This window comes from Camelus bactrianus, chromosome 13, assembly GCF_048773025.1.
Source record: "Camelus bactrianus isolate YW-2024 breed Bactrian camel chromosome 13, ASM4877302v1, whole genome shotgun sequence".
NCBI classification, from domain to species: domain Eukaryota; kingdom Metazoa; phylum Chordata; class Mammalia; order Artiodactyla; family Camelidae; genus Camelus; species Camelus bactrianus.
The window spans coordinates 72,665,940-72,682,055 of NC_133551.1; the positions used below are offsets into that span (position 1 = coordinate 72,665,940).

A 16,116-nucleotide genomic window follows, 5' to 3' on the forward strand; every position below is an offset into this window, starting at 1 on the left:
CTCAGAAAGTGGTCAGGATGTCTGGAAGCCCCTGAGACCCTTTCAGGGGGAAGTGGGGATGGAGGTATTTCCATGGCACCAGTAAGATGTCATTTGCCTTCTTCATCATCATTCTCTTACTTTCTTCATTATCATCCTCTCACAAGTGTACAGTAGAGTTTTCCACGGGCTACATCACATATGATATGGAAGAGATTAAATACAGAGGCAGATATGAGAATCCAGCTGTCTTAAGCTATATGAAACAGGACATTAGATTTATAAAACTGTGAAACAGTGCCACTCATCTCACTGCATTTTCTTTTATTTTGGGAAATTGATATTCAAAAGTTTCTCAGTTTCAATTTTTTAATGGTAAATATTAATAGATACGATGCACACACACAAAAGCTCTTCAGGTCCTAAATAATTTTTAAGAGTATAAGAGGGCTCTGAGCTTAACAGGTTTGAGAACCACTGACCTAGCTAAACTCTTTAGATTCGAGGAAACCGGGACTCAGAGAGCCGAGACTTGCTTGGTCACTTAGTGGCAGACACTGGACCTTCCTCTTTGGGGTGGATTGGATGCGCCCCAAGGTCACTTCTAGTAAAACCTGGGGTTGGGAGAGAGCCTCTGTGGTTGGACAGATGGCTTCTCAAATGATCTGGAATGTCCTTGTTGGAAGCTGCTTGCTGGAGAGGGAAAGCTGTGGGTTTGGGTGTCACACTGACCTCAGCTGGCTCTGCTTCCACTTCTTTCTAGTTGTGCAGCTGGCCCAGGTTATCGAATCTGTTTCCTTGTGTGTAAAACAGGAAGGAGAAAATCTCACAGGGTAGCTCTAGGGTTAAATGAAACCAAGGGACTTGTGTCCAGGACTTAGTACCGAGATATTAATTTCTACCTTTTTAATGAAAGGACTCAGAAGGGAGAGATATAAACCATCATGGAAAATGGGACTGAATAAAAAATGTGTCCCAGGCTTCCTTGTGTAAACTTCTGGGGAGAGAGGGAGAACAACACCGTCACAGCTGCTTGCAGAGTTCCTGAGTGGCTCCTGCGGACCAAGCTCAGCTGGCAGCAAAATGGTCCGTTATGTGGACTGTTGCTGTAGAAAAAATTCCCCCTTGACAATGACACACCCAAGCATTTCACAGTATCTGTTTTCCTGATCCAAACACATCATCCCGGGCGACTTCTCCTTTTGCCTGGAGTCATTTCCTCTGTTCTACACCCCTTTAGGGTGCACCAGTACATCCTATTAAAAATGCTTTTTTCTGGGTGCAACCTCATACCAGGCAGCCCAACCCTGACTTACAGGAAGTTCCCAGGGGAGCTTTTCCCTGGGTTTTATTTGCAGTAATAGGTGGGAACATTCTAGCAGCAGTTTGATGATCATTTATGATACTGCAAACAGGACCAAAAAAAAAAATGTGTTTCTCTCCAGAGCATCCTGATACAATGCCTGGGAACGTGCACCTCAGTCTGAGCTTGGGTCCGCAGGGCTGACAATGTGACTGACTTAGCCAGGGTGGTGCCACAGCCTTTTCTCTGCTGCATCTCCAGCCCAGGTGATACATTTTCCTTTCAGATTCAAGCACTCGGGTCTTTTATTCACAAAACACAGCAGTGCTGAGACCAGGGCTCACCTCTGTCCTCTCCCTTTGGGATCTCCCTGCTGGCACACTGTTCCAGACACTGAACTACCTTCTGGTTCTGGCCTCCGGTGGTGTTTTGCCTGCTCTTGACCCTGCTGCCTCCTACCACCTTGCAGTCCTGGCTCACGGGTTCCTCTCCTCTCCCAGGATGACTTAGATGCCTCCCTGTTGTGTGCCATGAGCACAGCGACTGTCACTGCCTGCTTTCTCTCCCATCTCCCTCACTGCACCATCAGTCCGACAGGACAGGGACCATGTCTCTATCTTGTTCCCGCCTAGCAGATGGCCACTAACTGTTGCTATCCAGTGACAGTTTTGTAAAAGGGATACCATTCAAGCCAGTTGGTCTGCGACAATCCTTGTTCACAGCTGTCTTCTTGCAGAGTTTTAATAGCAACCCCTTTCACTCTTAAAATTGTTCTGGCTTGAATGATAAATTATATTGGCATCCTACTTTAAAATGAGATCATCACTTCTTCATAGCACCGTCCTTTTGTTTAAAAAAATTATGGAAGTATAATTTACATGCCAACCAATTCATACATTATAGAAGCATACAGCTGGATATTTTTAGTTAATTTACACTGCTGTGTAACCATCACCATTTCCATCACCCCAATAGTGCCAGTTTGTAGTCAATTTCTGCTCCCACCCCCACCTCAGGACCTATGATCTACTTAATGTCTATACAGTTTTGTTTATTCCTAGAAGTAAATGGAATGGTATGTAGTTTTTGTCTGGCTTCTTTCCCTTAGTGGAATGTTTTTGAGGCTTATCCATATCACTGTATTTGTGAGCAGCACATTCCTTTTTATTGCTGACTCATACTTCATTGTGCATAACTTGTTAATGCATTTATCTGTTGATGGATACACAAATTGTTCTAGGTTGGGCAATAAAGAATAAATAATTCTATTTTGAAAATTCATGCACAAATCATTGTGTGGGCATATGTTTTCATTCTCTTGGGTAGATATTTGGGAGTGAAATTGCTAGGTGATACAGTTAAGTGTATGTTTGAGTTTTTAAGAACTGCTGAATTATTTCTGAACTGGTTGTGCCATTTCCCACCAGCAGTGCATGAGGGTTCCAGTGTCTCCACATCCTTGCTAACACCTGATACTGTCTTTATGATTACTGCCATCCTAGTGGGTGTGCAGTAGCATCTCACTGTGGTTTTAATTTGCATTTCCCTAATGGCAAATAATGTTGAGCACATTTTCCAGTGCTTATTAGCTATTCACATATTGGTTAAATGTCCATTCAAATCTTTAGCTTGTTTGTTTAAAATAAACATTAGAATAGATTTATGTTTATAGAAGAGTTGCACAGAAAGTTCGGGAAGTTCCCTTGTAGCCCTCACCTAGTTTCTACTATTGTGAACATCTTAACATTACCAGGGTGTATTTGTCAGAACTAAGACATCAACATGGGTATAATACTATTATACTCCAGACTTTATTAGAAGTACCAGTTTTCCCCTTTTCTGTTCTGCTCTTATCCAGGACACCACATTATGTCATTAGTTTTCTCTGGTCTATGACAGTTTCTTAGTCTTATTTTTTCATGACTTTGATGGTTTTGAGGAATACTGGTCAGGTATTTATAGAATGTCCTTAATTTGAATTTGTCTGATGTTTTTTCTTATGGTTATAGATTTTGTAGAAGAATACCACAGAGGTAAAGTACCATTCTCATGACATCGTATTACAGGTACATGTTATCAATACCAATGATACTAACTTTGATCATCTGGCTAAGGTAGTGTTTGTCAAGTGACTTCACTATAAAGTCATTTTTCCCCCCTTTCTATATTTTATTCTTTGGAAGCCATTCACTAAGAGCAGCCTACTTTTTTCCTGTTTGTTTTTTCTTTTTCTTTTCTTAAAAGCATAGTTTGCTTGAATACTGAGTTTTAAAAGTTCTTCATGTATTCTAAATACAAGTTCTTTATCAGCTATATGATTTACAAATGCTTTCTCCCAGTTATGTGGCTTGTCTTTTCATTTTCTCAATAGCTTCTTCTGAAAAATAAAAGTTTTAAATTTTGGTAAAGTCCAATTTACTTTTTAGTGACATATCTTTAAATAATCTGTGCCTAACCCAAAGTCACAAAGATTTTCTCCAATGTTTTCTTCCAGAAGTTCTATAGTTTTAGCTCTTACATGTAGTATGATTCATTTTGAGTTAATTTTTGTGTAACCTGTGAGTTAAGGGTCCAAGTTCATATTTTTGGATATGAATATCCAATTATTCAATATTTGCTGAACAGACCCCATTGAATTGCCTTGGCACCTTTGTCAAAAATCAGTTGACCACAAATGTGAATTTTTTTAATATATATATTCTTTTTTTATCATAGGTTACTACAAGATATTGAATACAGTTCCCTGTGCTATACAGTAGGACTTTATCTATTTCACATGTAGTAGTTAGTATCTGCAAATCCCAGTTCCATTTATCACATATAAGTGATAGCATAAGGTATGTCTTTTTCTTTCTGGCTTAACTTCAATTAGTATGATAATCACTAGGTCCATCCGTGTTGCTGTAAATGGCATTATTTTATTCTTTTTTATGGCTGAGTAGTATTCCATTGTATATATACCACATCTTCTTTATCCAGTCATCTGTCAATGGACATTTAGGTTGCTTCCAAGTCTTAGCTACTGTAAATACTGCTGCTATGAACATTGGGGTACATGTATCTTTTTGAATTAGAGTTCCCTCCAGATATATGCCCAGGAGTGGGATTGCTGGATCATATGGTAAGTCTATTTTTAGTTTTTTTAGGGAACCTCCATACTGTCCTCTGTAGTGGCTGCACCAAATTACATTCCCACCAACAGTGTAGGAGGGTTCCGTTTTCTCCACACCCTCTCTAGCAACCACAAATGTGAATGTTTTTTGTTTCTGGATTTTCCATTCTTTTCCACTGATTTTATGACAATACCATACTCTCTTGATTCCTTTATAGTAAGCTTTAAAATCAGGTAATTTAAGTTCTTCAACTTTATACTCTTCCAAAATTGTTTTGGCTATTCTAGGTCCTTTCCCATTTCTATGGAAATTTTAGAGTTAGTTTGTCAATGTCCACACAAAAGGCACCTGAGATTTTACAGGGAGTGCACTGAATCTGTAGACTATTTGGGGAGCACTGCCATCTCCATTGGTCTAGATCTCCTTTGCTTCAGCAATGTTTCACAGACCGAGTGTATAGATAGGCTTTGCTCTTCTTTTGTTAGCTGTATTCCAAATACAACCTTTGGTGTTACTGTGAATGGAATTTCCCTAATTCCATTTTCAGATTGTTCAATAGTGATACAGAGAAACACAACTAATTTTTGTAGGTTGATCTTCTATCCAGAGACTTTGCCATCTGTAATCATGTCATCTGTGAATAAACACAATTTTACTTCTCCCTTTCCAATCCGAATGCCTTTTATTTTCTTCACCTATTGCAGTGGCTACAACCTCAAGTACTGTGCTGGTTGAAGCAGTGAGAGGTGACATACTTGCCTTGCCCCCCACCCTGGGGGGAAAGCATTCAGTTCTTCACAACTAAGTATGATGCTAGTTTTAGGTTTTTCATAGATGCCTTTCAAAAGATTGAGGAATTTCTCTCCTATTCCTCATTCGTTTTTATCATGAATTTTCAGTTATCTGTTTGCCATTTCACTTCTATAAGTTTTTGCTCATGTCTGATGCTAGGTGCATACACAATTATAGTGGTTATAACTTCCTGCTGGACTGACCCTTTATCATCATGAAACAATTCTCTGTTTCTAATAATATTTCTTGTCTTAGGGTCAGTTTTGCCAGGTGTTAATATAGCCATTACGACTCTCTTGTGATTACTGTTTACATTGTAAAGTTTTTAAAACCTTTTAGTTTCAAACTATGTGTCTTTGAATCAAAAGGTCTCTTGTGGAAAGCATATAGTTGGATTTTCCTTTTTAACATCCAGTTTGACAACCTCTGCATTTCAATGGGAATGTTTAGTCTTTTCACGTGTAATGTATATTGTCCATATGGCCGGCTACGTGGATGCCATTCTGCTATGTGTTCTGTCTCATGTCTTCCTTGTTCCCCTGTTCTCCTTTCACTGCTCTTTTGTGTTAATTTGTGTATGTGTGTGTACTATCTTAATCTTGAGGTTGATTCTTTTTCTCTCAGTTTGATTTTTGAACTGTATCTTGAGTTATTTTCTTAGTGGTTGTTGAGGGATTACAATATACATCTTTAATTTATTACAATGTACTTCAGCTTCATATTGAAAACTTCTGGTAAATACAGAAACTTTACTACAATATAGCTCCATCTTCTTGCTCTTCCTTTTTGCTATTACTGTCATGTATATTTTATCAATATATATTTGAAGCCCAATAATACATGTTATGATTACTGGTTCAAACAATCTTAGATTTTTTTTTTAAAAATTAGGAGAAGTAATACAAAGTATCATTTCAGCTATATACTCATATATACTTAATATAAAGTATATATTTAGTTATGTATTTATCATTCCGGAGATCTTCATCCTCTTTCCCAGATTGGATTTGGCACCTCAGCCTTGTAGCAAATGAGAGAGACCCAGAATCAGAAAATGCAGGAGCAACTTCAAAAAGAACAAACATGGAAACCTCCCCAAACTCCTGCCATCCATTCTCTGGGGCTAACAACAGTCTGCAGGCTCCGTGACTGCAGGGATGCCGCCTCCTGTCTGTCCTGCCTCCCTCCTCACATCAAAATGAGCTATGTCTATGAAAGCTCTTTGTAAACTTCAGATGCTATACAATTTTAAGATACCATTATTAATACTATCTAATTTGACCAAGAAACTCAGCTCAGGGAAGCTGACTTTCTCAGCTAGTTCGTGGCAGAACTGAACTTTAACCCAGATCCGCTGGGGCCGGGCCCAGTGCCCTTGCTTAATCAGATGAGCAGGCCATAATCATGCAAACTCGCAGAGACAGACTTTCACATAGCAGTTGGGTTTATCTGAGTGTTAGAGATGTTGAGTTGACTTTAAATAGAAAGCAATATTGAAATTAGCTTTCAATGACTAGTTCCAGGGAATCAACAGCACTTGCAGAAATTTTACAGGTAGAATTTTACACAGTGGCTTTCTCTGAGAGGGCCTTGGTGCCTCTCATAACTTTTTTTTTTTTTTTTTTTTTTACAATTATTTCCTTCTTCTGTGAGGCTCAGTTACAAGGAAAGCCTCCCACCAGATTTTGCTGCAGGAAAATTGATTGCTCTAGTCTGAGATTTGGCAAGGGAGAAATCATGCTGAGTCAATGTGACTAAACATCTGGACACACCCAAGTTTCCACTGAACAGAATCATCTGAGGCAAACATGTTTAAATACCTAATCAAACCATTACTAACAGTACATGCTACACAGCCTTCTCATTTCTTTGTTAAGGCGGTAACAGCCTGCAAGAAATACTGCTCCCCAGCATGGTTGGAAAACTACAGCTAACTGGCTCAGGAAAGCAGGGCTGGGACAAAGGCAAGTCTCCCCAGAGATGAATGGGGTAGAGTCAGGGCTCACTGGGACTGAGGCTTCATGCTGACCTTTAGTTTTTAGAAAATCCTCCAATGTTTGGCTTACAAAGCTTAAGTCAACTCACATTACTGTTCACCTTTATTATAACTTTTTGCCTTGCCCTAATTCCCCAAATCCCAAATCAAAGCTTGGGCAGGAATTCTACAAAAACAGCCCTTCTGTGCAAACCTTCCAAGGCTGAATCCTTTGTCTGACTTACATAGGGAGCGTGGAAGTAACGTACTAGCTGGGGCAGATTTGAAAATCCCAGCTCTGCCACTCACTTGCTGTATAATTCTTGCAACTGAAGTCAAATGGCTTGTTGGCAGGCTAGGCAGAAAGAAAGCAATTTTGAAAAAACCCAGAGACCTTACGTTCTCAAGTGTAAGCATATGATGTGTGCACAAAAGATAAAAATTTAGGACAGTGCAGAGAACACACGTTTCTAAGGGAGAATATAAAAATCTCCACCTGACCAAAAGTGGAGTAACAAGAAAAGTCAGATGTAAAAGTAATGCATTAAATAAACATGTACAGCTCCACGGGACCTCCTGACACTCTGTACTGTCAGCCTTGTGAGAGCATGGCGCCTATGTGACCCTGGATGAGGCCAAGGTGTAGGGGACAATCCACTTTATAAAAACAGTTTCATTGAAACGTCCAGCAGAGTTCAGGAAGACGTGGACTAGAGTTGACCGACGAGTCCCAGAGAGAACACAGTGACCAGGAGGCCCCATCCCATGCCCGCTCTGTCACTTAGCTGTCTGGGAGCTGCGCGCACATACACGTCGGCTCCTAGTACTGCAGATGAATGGCGCTGCTCCCCTAGGACCCGGGACTTACCTCCAAGCCCACCAGCCACCTGGAGGGAATCACTCCGGCCAAGTCTCCGTTCTGGTCTCGCCCCATCATCAGGTTCTCCCTTTGAGGTCACTCGTCCCCGTCAGCAGACACATAAGCTGGACTATCTCCTTCCTTTAAAATAAAAACCTCTCCTTAACCCCACGTCCCCTCCCCTTCTCCCCTGCACTCTATTACTCACCCTTTCAACAGCCTCCCCCTCTGCTGTCTCCAGCACCTGCTCTGGTTAGGCTTTCCTTGGCCCCACTCACGATAAGCACTCCTCACCGATGACCCGCTAGAGAAGATGCGCTCCTGGTGCCTCCTGCACATGACGTGAGCTCCATCCCGGGATCACGCCTGCCACCGCCCACCCCTCACACAGCACCAGGAGAGCATGTAACCGGCTGAGTTTGGAAGAAGCCCCCAGGCACGGCCAGCCCGGCCCGCTGAGGGCCTCGCTGCCATCGGGGACATCTCAGCTCTCTCTGTACGTCAGCTCCTGAGAGCTGGCCCCACGACAGCTGCACTGACATCATGCAGAAGCTTTATTATGCAGGACCTGAGGCCCCGCCCTAGGCCTACTCAGCCAGAAGCCGCACTTGGTATGACCCCAGGTGAGTCTGGTGTACACTGAAGTCCAAGCCGCACTGCTCCCGGCCATCTGATTCCAAGGTTCAGTTTTAGGAAACCCATTTACCCACAGTTAACAGTGAAAAGGGTGATATTTTGACCTCCCATCTGCCTTATTCTTTTGTTTCTCAGTTGGCTCTGAAACTGGGAAAAACCGATGGTATTCACCGGCTCCTTCAAACTTCCCTGACCTCCCTGTTGCCAAAGCCTGTGGTCACTGCTCAGTTCTTATTTTAACTGGTCAGCTGCACTGGACAGTTATCACTTCCTCCATCTTCAAACACTTCCTTAACTCAGTTGCCAAACACCACTCTCTCTCCACTGGCCACTTCGTCAGTCTTTGCTGGTCGTCCTGTCCCCAGGACCGCCCTGCACCGCACAAGTCTGGGTTCCCACCAGCCACTCCCTCCCCAGATTCACCTCTTGCCTTTATCATCACCTTCTGTGACAACTCCCAAATGTGTCCCCAGCCTCTTCCCGAGTCCAACTAGGACATCCAACTGCCCCATCGGCTACACGTGCGGGTGGGTATCTCAGAGTGAACGTGACCCAAAACACATTCTTCATTCAGGAAGAGCCCTCCTCCCAGCCTTCTTCATTTTAGGAAATCCAGCGCCTGCTCTGTGCTCAGGCACCTGCCGGGACTTCCCTTTCTCCTTTCTCTCCGACTCTGCACGCAGCCCAGCAGCACACTGTTAGTGCTGACAGTAAACCGCGTCCTGAATCTGGCGGTTTCTCCCCCGATCTACTGCTCCCGCCTCAGTCCGAGCCTCCATCCCCTCCCGTGGGACCCTGGGCAGCATTTCCTGTTCTGTCTCTCTCCCTCCACTGGTCCCCCATCTCCACACACTAGGCAGGCTGTTTTCCAACCAACAATCAGAATGGTCTTTTAAAAACACAAATAAGATCATGTGATTTATTTCCTCAAAGTCTCCCCTTGGCTCCAATTTCACTCTAACGGAATCAGTTACCTAAGCCCGAACCACCACCTGGTCCCTGGCCACATTCTTTCTCCACACCGGCCTCCTTGCTGATCTGGGACCTACGCTGCGGCCTTGAGTACTCACTGTCTCTGCTTCCAGACCTCTTTGCCCAGGGTTCTGCGTGGCTGACCCGTTCTTTCATTCAGCTGTCCACTCAAATGTCACCTTCCACAAGAGGCCTTCCCTGACCGCATGATCTATGGAGATGCCTCCTTCCCGTCCGTTCTCATCTTTTATTCAGCTTTATTTTGCTCTGTAACATTACATATTTGTGTAACAAGCGTCTTCCCTCACTGGTCGGAGGGCCGCGGGTGCTGGCTCATTCTGTTCACTGCTGAAACACCAGCATCCAGACACACCCCAAGGACTCGCAGGCATGTGGACACACACCCCACAGACACGCGGGCACGTGGACACGAATCACTGCTTTCTGCATGAATGTTACTTCTCCCTCCCTGCTTACATTTCTCCTCAAACACCAGGACAGTGGTCCCTGCTCATATGCTCTGCGCTGGTCATGCTCTGCTCTGTGTCTGTTAAACTGACACAGGGAAAATTTCAACCCCTCTATTACCCTCCCCACACCCCACCCGCCACCAAACGCCACCGCCACCACTACAGAATCATTGGTAGGCATATAAAGAGAGGCTTCAGGAGAAAAAAAACACAGATCTTCCACAAACCTTCCACCTAAAACAGCCACTTCCATACTCGGGAGGAAAGCACTTTCAAAGAAACAGCACCACATTAGTCATGCAATAGCTGCTGTTCTGACTTATCAGAAGGGAACATGTAGGTCACAGCATCGTGACATTTGTCTCAGAAAAGCAGTATCTCTGCAAGTCAGGAAAAATCTCTGTGCAAACGCCTTTCAGAGGGTGCAAGAATAAACGCACATCAAGAGCCTTCTGATGCACTGGTTGTACCTTTATTGTTTTTACCTCGTTCACTAACAGTTCCGTGATGCAGGTTACCATACACAGTTAGATGATGTCTGCATTGCACACCTAAGCTATACAGCAAAGAACCAGAATTAGTACAAATACAAGAACTATATTTACATTCTGTATACTCAAGCTCCAAACATCAGATAATATTTACATAATAAAACATGAAAATGAAAATCTGAAATTAATAATGTACATTGTTGCTAATGTGCTCAACTCCTTCACTGGGGAGAGATCAGTTTGCAAAGTCTTGGTTCAAAAAGGCCACTTATGCTTCACGGGTTTTGCTGTAGTGCACGAGGATGGTGACAAGAGACCTGAAATCTCAACAGACAATTTCTTTAGAGCCACAGAGTCTAAGACAGTTTGTGAGAAGGCTGATGGATTCCTCAGGTGAACTGGTGCCAGAATAAGCAGCATGAAAAAAATTAACTCGAAGACATGAAAACGACACGTGACAGCCAGGGTTTGGCAAGAGACCAACCTCAGCTCGGACTTTCCATCTGAGCACAAGCCGTGTGGCTGTGAGTTTTTAACATGAAATTTGTATCAACTCTAATTTCTTCCTTTGAATGGTTAGAGGCTTTCCTAAGATTTTATGGGGCTCAAATACCAGTTTCATAAATGGCCTTTTGAACAACAGCAGCAGATAATCTCTCAGCTGATATTTCCGTTTACTAAGGAAGCACAGATCATACATTCCTGCTACGCACAGTCAGGGTCTGGCCGCACACCTGGGTGGATCCTCACTGGCCGGTGGACAGCTGCAATGCACACGAGTTAGAGCCCTACTTCAAATACATTCAGCAAACCTTCTGAGAGCAGCAGCAAAATTAGTCTCTTCTTTTTAAAGAGCAGGTTAACAATCACATTTTAAAAAGGGAACCAAAAGGAAAAATGAAGGACCAAGTCAAACAAGAAACGAACAAGCCCTGATACTGTCCTGGAGAACCCGAGTGGAGCCCAGACAAGGGGATGCCAAGTACCGATAGGTGCCTCACGCCAGGTCATCCTTGCTTTTCCAGTTCAATGTGCAATTAATTACAGCGGTATAAATATACAAATACCTACAAAATTAAATATCCCTGTAAATCAGATAGCAAGCAGCAGGCAACAAAGTCTTTGCTTTGATATATGTGCCAGGAGAAGTCATTTTATTTTTAGATACCAAAAGACCTTTCACAATGATTCAATTTATTCCTCCAGTGTAAAAGAGCTGAAAAATCCCATCAAAAATATGAGTAGTCATGTGAGTTCTATGTAGCTGAAGGGGAAAAAAAGCAGTGGTTTTTCAGTTGGGAAAAATAGTTCCCTCGCCTTCGCCATGTTATAAATACACATCGGGATTCAGGCGTCCACCCGGCCGCCAGCAGCAGCCTTGGCCGTGCGCCTGGCTTGTGCACGAGCTGGCTGGCCCTGCACAGCCTGGCCTGAGAGCTGACTGACCCCCAGGGCGGCGCAGCGACAAGGAAGGTGTCAGCACTGGTTTGGTGGCAGCTGTGAGGCCACGTTTTGCTTTGGCAGGAGACAGAATGATGGGGGAGGAGGGGAGGGGACTGTTACCTTTATGTGGCACTCATTTCTCCTTAATTGGCGTAAGAGTGTTCTTTCTTGCCCTTTATGGCTTGTTTAAATGAGTGCTTTAGGTTAAAACAAAACAAAACAAACCTCAAAAGGTGGTTTCCTTAAAGGTTCAAGTTCTTTCAACTTTCCTGCCATTATGGATTCAGCTAAAGCCTCATAAATAGTTCCTAACATAGATTCTCAGAGCTTCAAAGTGGAGACAGCCCTGTCTACAAAGGGAACATCAATCCTGAAACTGTTCCAGCTCCAATCTGAAAATGGGCCCCCAGAGAAAGCGGTACCTACAGAGGCTGTCTGTACCTGCAGCCACAGCTGAGGCCCCGAGGTGGTGGGAAGCCCACCTGCCGGGACCCCTGCTTCCTCACAAGGCCTTCTCACCTGGGGATGTTACAAACAGTCCAGCTGGGCCTGTGCTAGTATCTGACACCTTCTCCAAAGCAAAGACTTTCCAAGCCAGTTTTGTTTGAGTTAGAAGGAAAAACAGAAGTCATCTCAGCGTATCACAGGTTTTACTCTCCCACCACCACCACTGTCCCCACCTCCTGGTGCCACAGACATGGATCCTCCGATCAGACTTTGTAACAGCAGCAGCATCCATGATTTAATTCTGAAAGTAACCTTCAAATCTCATCTTCATGTCCCTGAAATTAGATTTAATGTCAGCCCAGGAAGCCGTCTCTAAGCACTGACAGACCCTGGATTTGAGTATACACCCGAAGGGCACATTGTGTCCATCAGACAAGAAACCTCTAACTACATTAAAAGTCTCATATACCACTTAGGAAACAAATAACATTATAGTTAGTGACCTATGTTTTAAGGAGAGGAAGAAAGTTAAAAAAAAAATCTACTATAGAGTTTTAATTGATAATTGATCATTTTTTAGGCAAGGTCACAGCCTTTGATTTCTATCCTTTCTTTTGTTAAGCTCTTTGTGACTCACTTTTCCTCCTCTTTGCAAGGCAGTTATGATGAACGAAGCTGGGAGCGAGCCCAGCCAGGAAGTCAGAAGCAAGGGGCTGGGTGATTACGAGCCTGCCCAGCCACCATTCCGTACAGTGCACAGGCCCTTCCCCTTCGCTGCCCGAGAGTCAGCAGCCTGGAGGCTGAGGACCCCAGGTCCCACCCAAGTGGGAGCAAGCAGATACTCTCCTGAAAGCCTGAGGGACAGGCAGACAGAGGTGTGGGCAAGGGAGGTGAAGGACACAGTACAGAATAACCCCAAGTCAACTGGCGAAGCAACGGAAGTAACGGGAGGCCATCTTCCCCACGTCCCTCCCATAAACTCCTTGCAGCTGAAAGAGGAAGACGTCCTCCAAGACAGCCCTGGGAGCAGACCCTGCTCTGCCGGAGGGGGAGACCGTCAGCAGTGAGCCGCCACCCTTCTCCTCTGGCTTTTTTCCAGACGGAGACAACCAAGGAGCAGGATGCAAGCAGCTAGGCCTGGGGCCAGGGCTCAGGTGGACCCTCTTCTCGGCCCCCAGGTAGGGGTCCTTTTCTTTTTAGTGATGGGAGGACATCGGTTATAATCCTGGGACCCAGGAAGCAATGCCCATCATGTCTGCTTATTTATGAATACAGGGAGACAAGCATCATTCAGAGTATTTTCAATTTGACAAGGGTCATTGAACATGACCACTGGATTTCGAGGGAGACTTCCAAGTTCAAACGTAAGAGCTACATGTCTTTGATTAGCGGAGTGACGACAATCATAACGTCACTACCTGGCATTATCATAATTATGATGATGACAGAGGCCATCAAATTCATCACCAGAAACTGAAACACGCCCTCCTTGTGTATGACATCACGGCACTAATTCCAACTGTACCGCCATAACTACTCATGCCAAGAACAGGACTGAGAAACTGAGAGGAGAGGCTCCCTCCCGGTGGAGTCAGAGGAGCCCTGCTGTGACAACGACAAGTGTCCCACTGGCCGCCCACCTCCACAGCCCACTGCCAAGTCCACGGTCCTCTGAAATCCACTGGCAGTGTCCTCGGCTCTTCCCTTCTTACAGGGTCAACAGCAGCCACTGTCCCACACCTGCTAAAGAGTCCTCTCTTCCACTAAATGAAAATTACATGGCTATGTTCTAAATAAGTCCCAGTTTCAGAGAACATAACCTGTCCCATTTCTAAACTCACTACAACCTTTTCCCTGAATGGAAAATGCAGGGATTAGCAATGGCAAAAAGAGACAGAAGGGGGAAAGGTTAACTCTTTTTCCTCTTAGGTTCTAAAAAGACCAGATGTCTCCTCCTTTAGTCTCGAAGCTACCCAAGAAAAATTAAAATTATGTCACAAATAGAAAAGAGAAATAAATATTATGTTGTCTTAAAAAACAGACAGAGATCTCCAAAGACAGCAGTACAGACATCAGAGTGGTCGCAATAGGGACCTATCATACAAAACAAGCCAAAACACACCAAAAAGTAATTTGTAGATTCACTGGATCCCCTCTGGGTTTCTGGTTTTTGTTTGTTTTCCCCTTTTGTTAGGCCACATGCTCCTAATGAGATTCTCAGCACAGGAAAAAGAAAAGAGTACAGAGCAACGGGGATGGGGAACAGGAGTGCTAGAAAGAGTGCTGGACAAGAGGGACAAGGAGTTAAGCCACAGGATCACACACAAGAGTCACCGTCAAAAATCACAAAGAGAAATGAGAGGTAACACTTCCTTTATCTCTCGAAGGTGATGAGGGCGCTCGGCAGAGTCACTTAGTACTTGGCTTGGCTCGGGCATCTGCGGGAGAGTTTCGACCTGTGGGTGACAAAGGGATTAGAGAATTAGGCAGATGGCAGGATCAGAGAACTGGGTCTATATAGTCTCGCCCTTGCAGGTCTTCTTCCTCTGTGGTTCCCTCCTTGAATGCCCTCCCATCCTGCACTGCGGGCCCAGGTCTCCAGGCTCCTGAACAAACAGGGCAGCCTGCAGTCCTCCTCACCCTGGGGACCCGGGGACACAAGTCCCTAACAGGATCTGAGGCTGGATCACAGGGCTGAATACTGGGAAACCATGAAGGCTCTCAGTCTTCCCTTTCTTCAGTCCCACCAGCAGCAGACCCCTTAAGAACAAAAAGTCAAAGCAGGAGATAAATTGGGTGCAAATTGACCAGAGTCTCCTTGGCCCTTCAGGACACCAGGAGACACCTTATGAGAAGCTGAGGCCCCATCACCACCTTACAACCACACTTGGACTCCTGTCCCTCCTCTATTTTAAACTTGTTTGGAACAAGACTTCCTTTCCTAAGTATGGTGCTGTCCCTGGGACCAAAAACCACGAAGAGGAAGGAAACACAGGAACAACTTCTTACCGAATTGTGCCAGCAAGGAGCGGGTTAAAGGCATATAACCAGTCACTCATGTCTTTGTCATTGAGAGCCTGCAAAAGGACCCCGCGGTGCTTTGTGCATACAGCAAAGGTGTTCAGCGTCTGGAGGAAACACAGGAAGATGAGAAAGTCACTACGCGCACTGAACAATGGGGACCACCTGCCATCTTCAGGAGGCTCACAGCACTTTAGACCAAAGGTTCAGAGACAGCAAATAGAAAAGAGTTTCTGCACCACACAGCAGAGTCCAGAACACAAAAGGGAAGACCATGTATGGCAATGAAAAGCAACAGGGGGCAGGACTGACCTTCACCATGGCCTGCTGGTCCTCGCTGTATTCCACCTGAGCTGTGGACAGGTTAATGATGCCACGCTCCACTGGGTCTTTGTCACTGTTATAGATGAAGACATAAGGGCGACGGACCACGACAAAATGTTTAGCCCAGTTGCTGGAGAGTGGCTCCTTGAAATGCAGATATCCTTTCTTAGAGACCACTGAGCTAAAAAAAGCACAGCACAAGAGAGGTTAGTTGCTCACAAAGATAAAGTAATCATGAGCTGAGGGTGAAGGCCAAGACCCTAGGATGAACAAAACAGGCAAATGATCCAT

At 44.4% G+C, this 16,116-nt stretch overlaps 1 protein-coding gene and 1 non-coding gene across 6 annotated transcripts in view; one reads left to right on the top strand and one right to left on the bottom strand.

The window, feature by feature from the left end:
• Window positions 1–1,249: 1,249 nt before the first annotated feature.
• LOC123617605 (small Cajal body-specific RNA 16) lies at window positions 1,250–1,396 on the top strand. Its single transcript, XR_006725777.1, has one exon.
• A 9,159-nt stretch (window positions 1,397–10,555) lies between these two features.
• The window catches only part of KIF1B (kinesin family member 1B), a 135,564-nt gene continuing 130,003 nt past the window's right edge, over window positions 10,556–16,116 (bottom strand). For all 5 annotated transcript variants that reach the window (XM_074377450.1, XM_074377453.1, XM_074377452.1 and 2 more), the window contains 3 exons: window positions 15,814–16,006; window positions 15,490–15,608; window positions 10,556–14,936 (listed from right to left, as the gene is read on the bottom strand). In XM_074377450.1, the coding sequence (XP_074233551.1) occupies window positions 14,894–14,936; window positions 15,490–15,608; window positions 15,814–16,006 (355 nt within the window). In that variant the 3' untranslated portion in view covers window positions 10,556–14,893. The remainder of the gene's footprint in view (window positions 14,937–15,489; window positions 15,609–15,813; window positions 16,007–16,116) is intronic.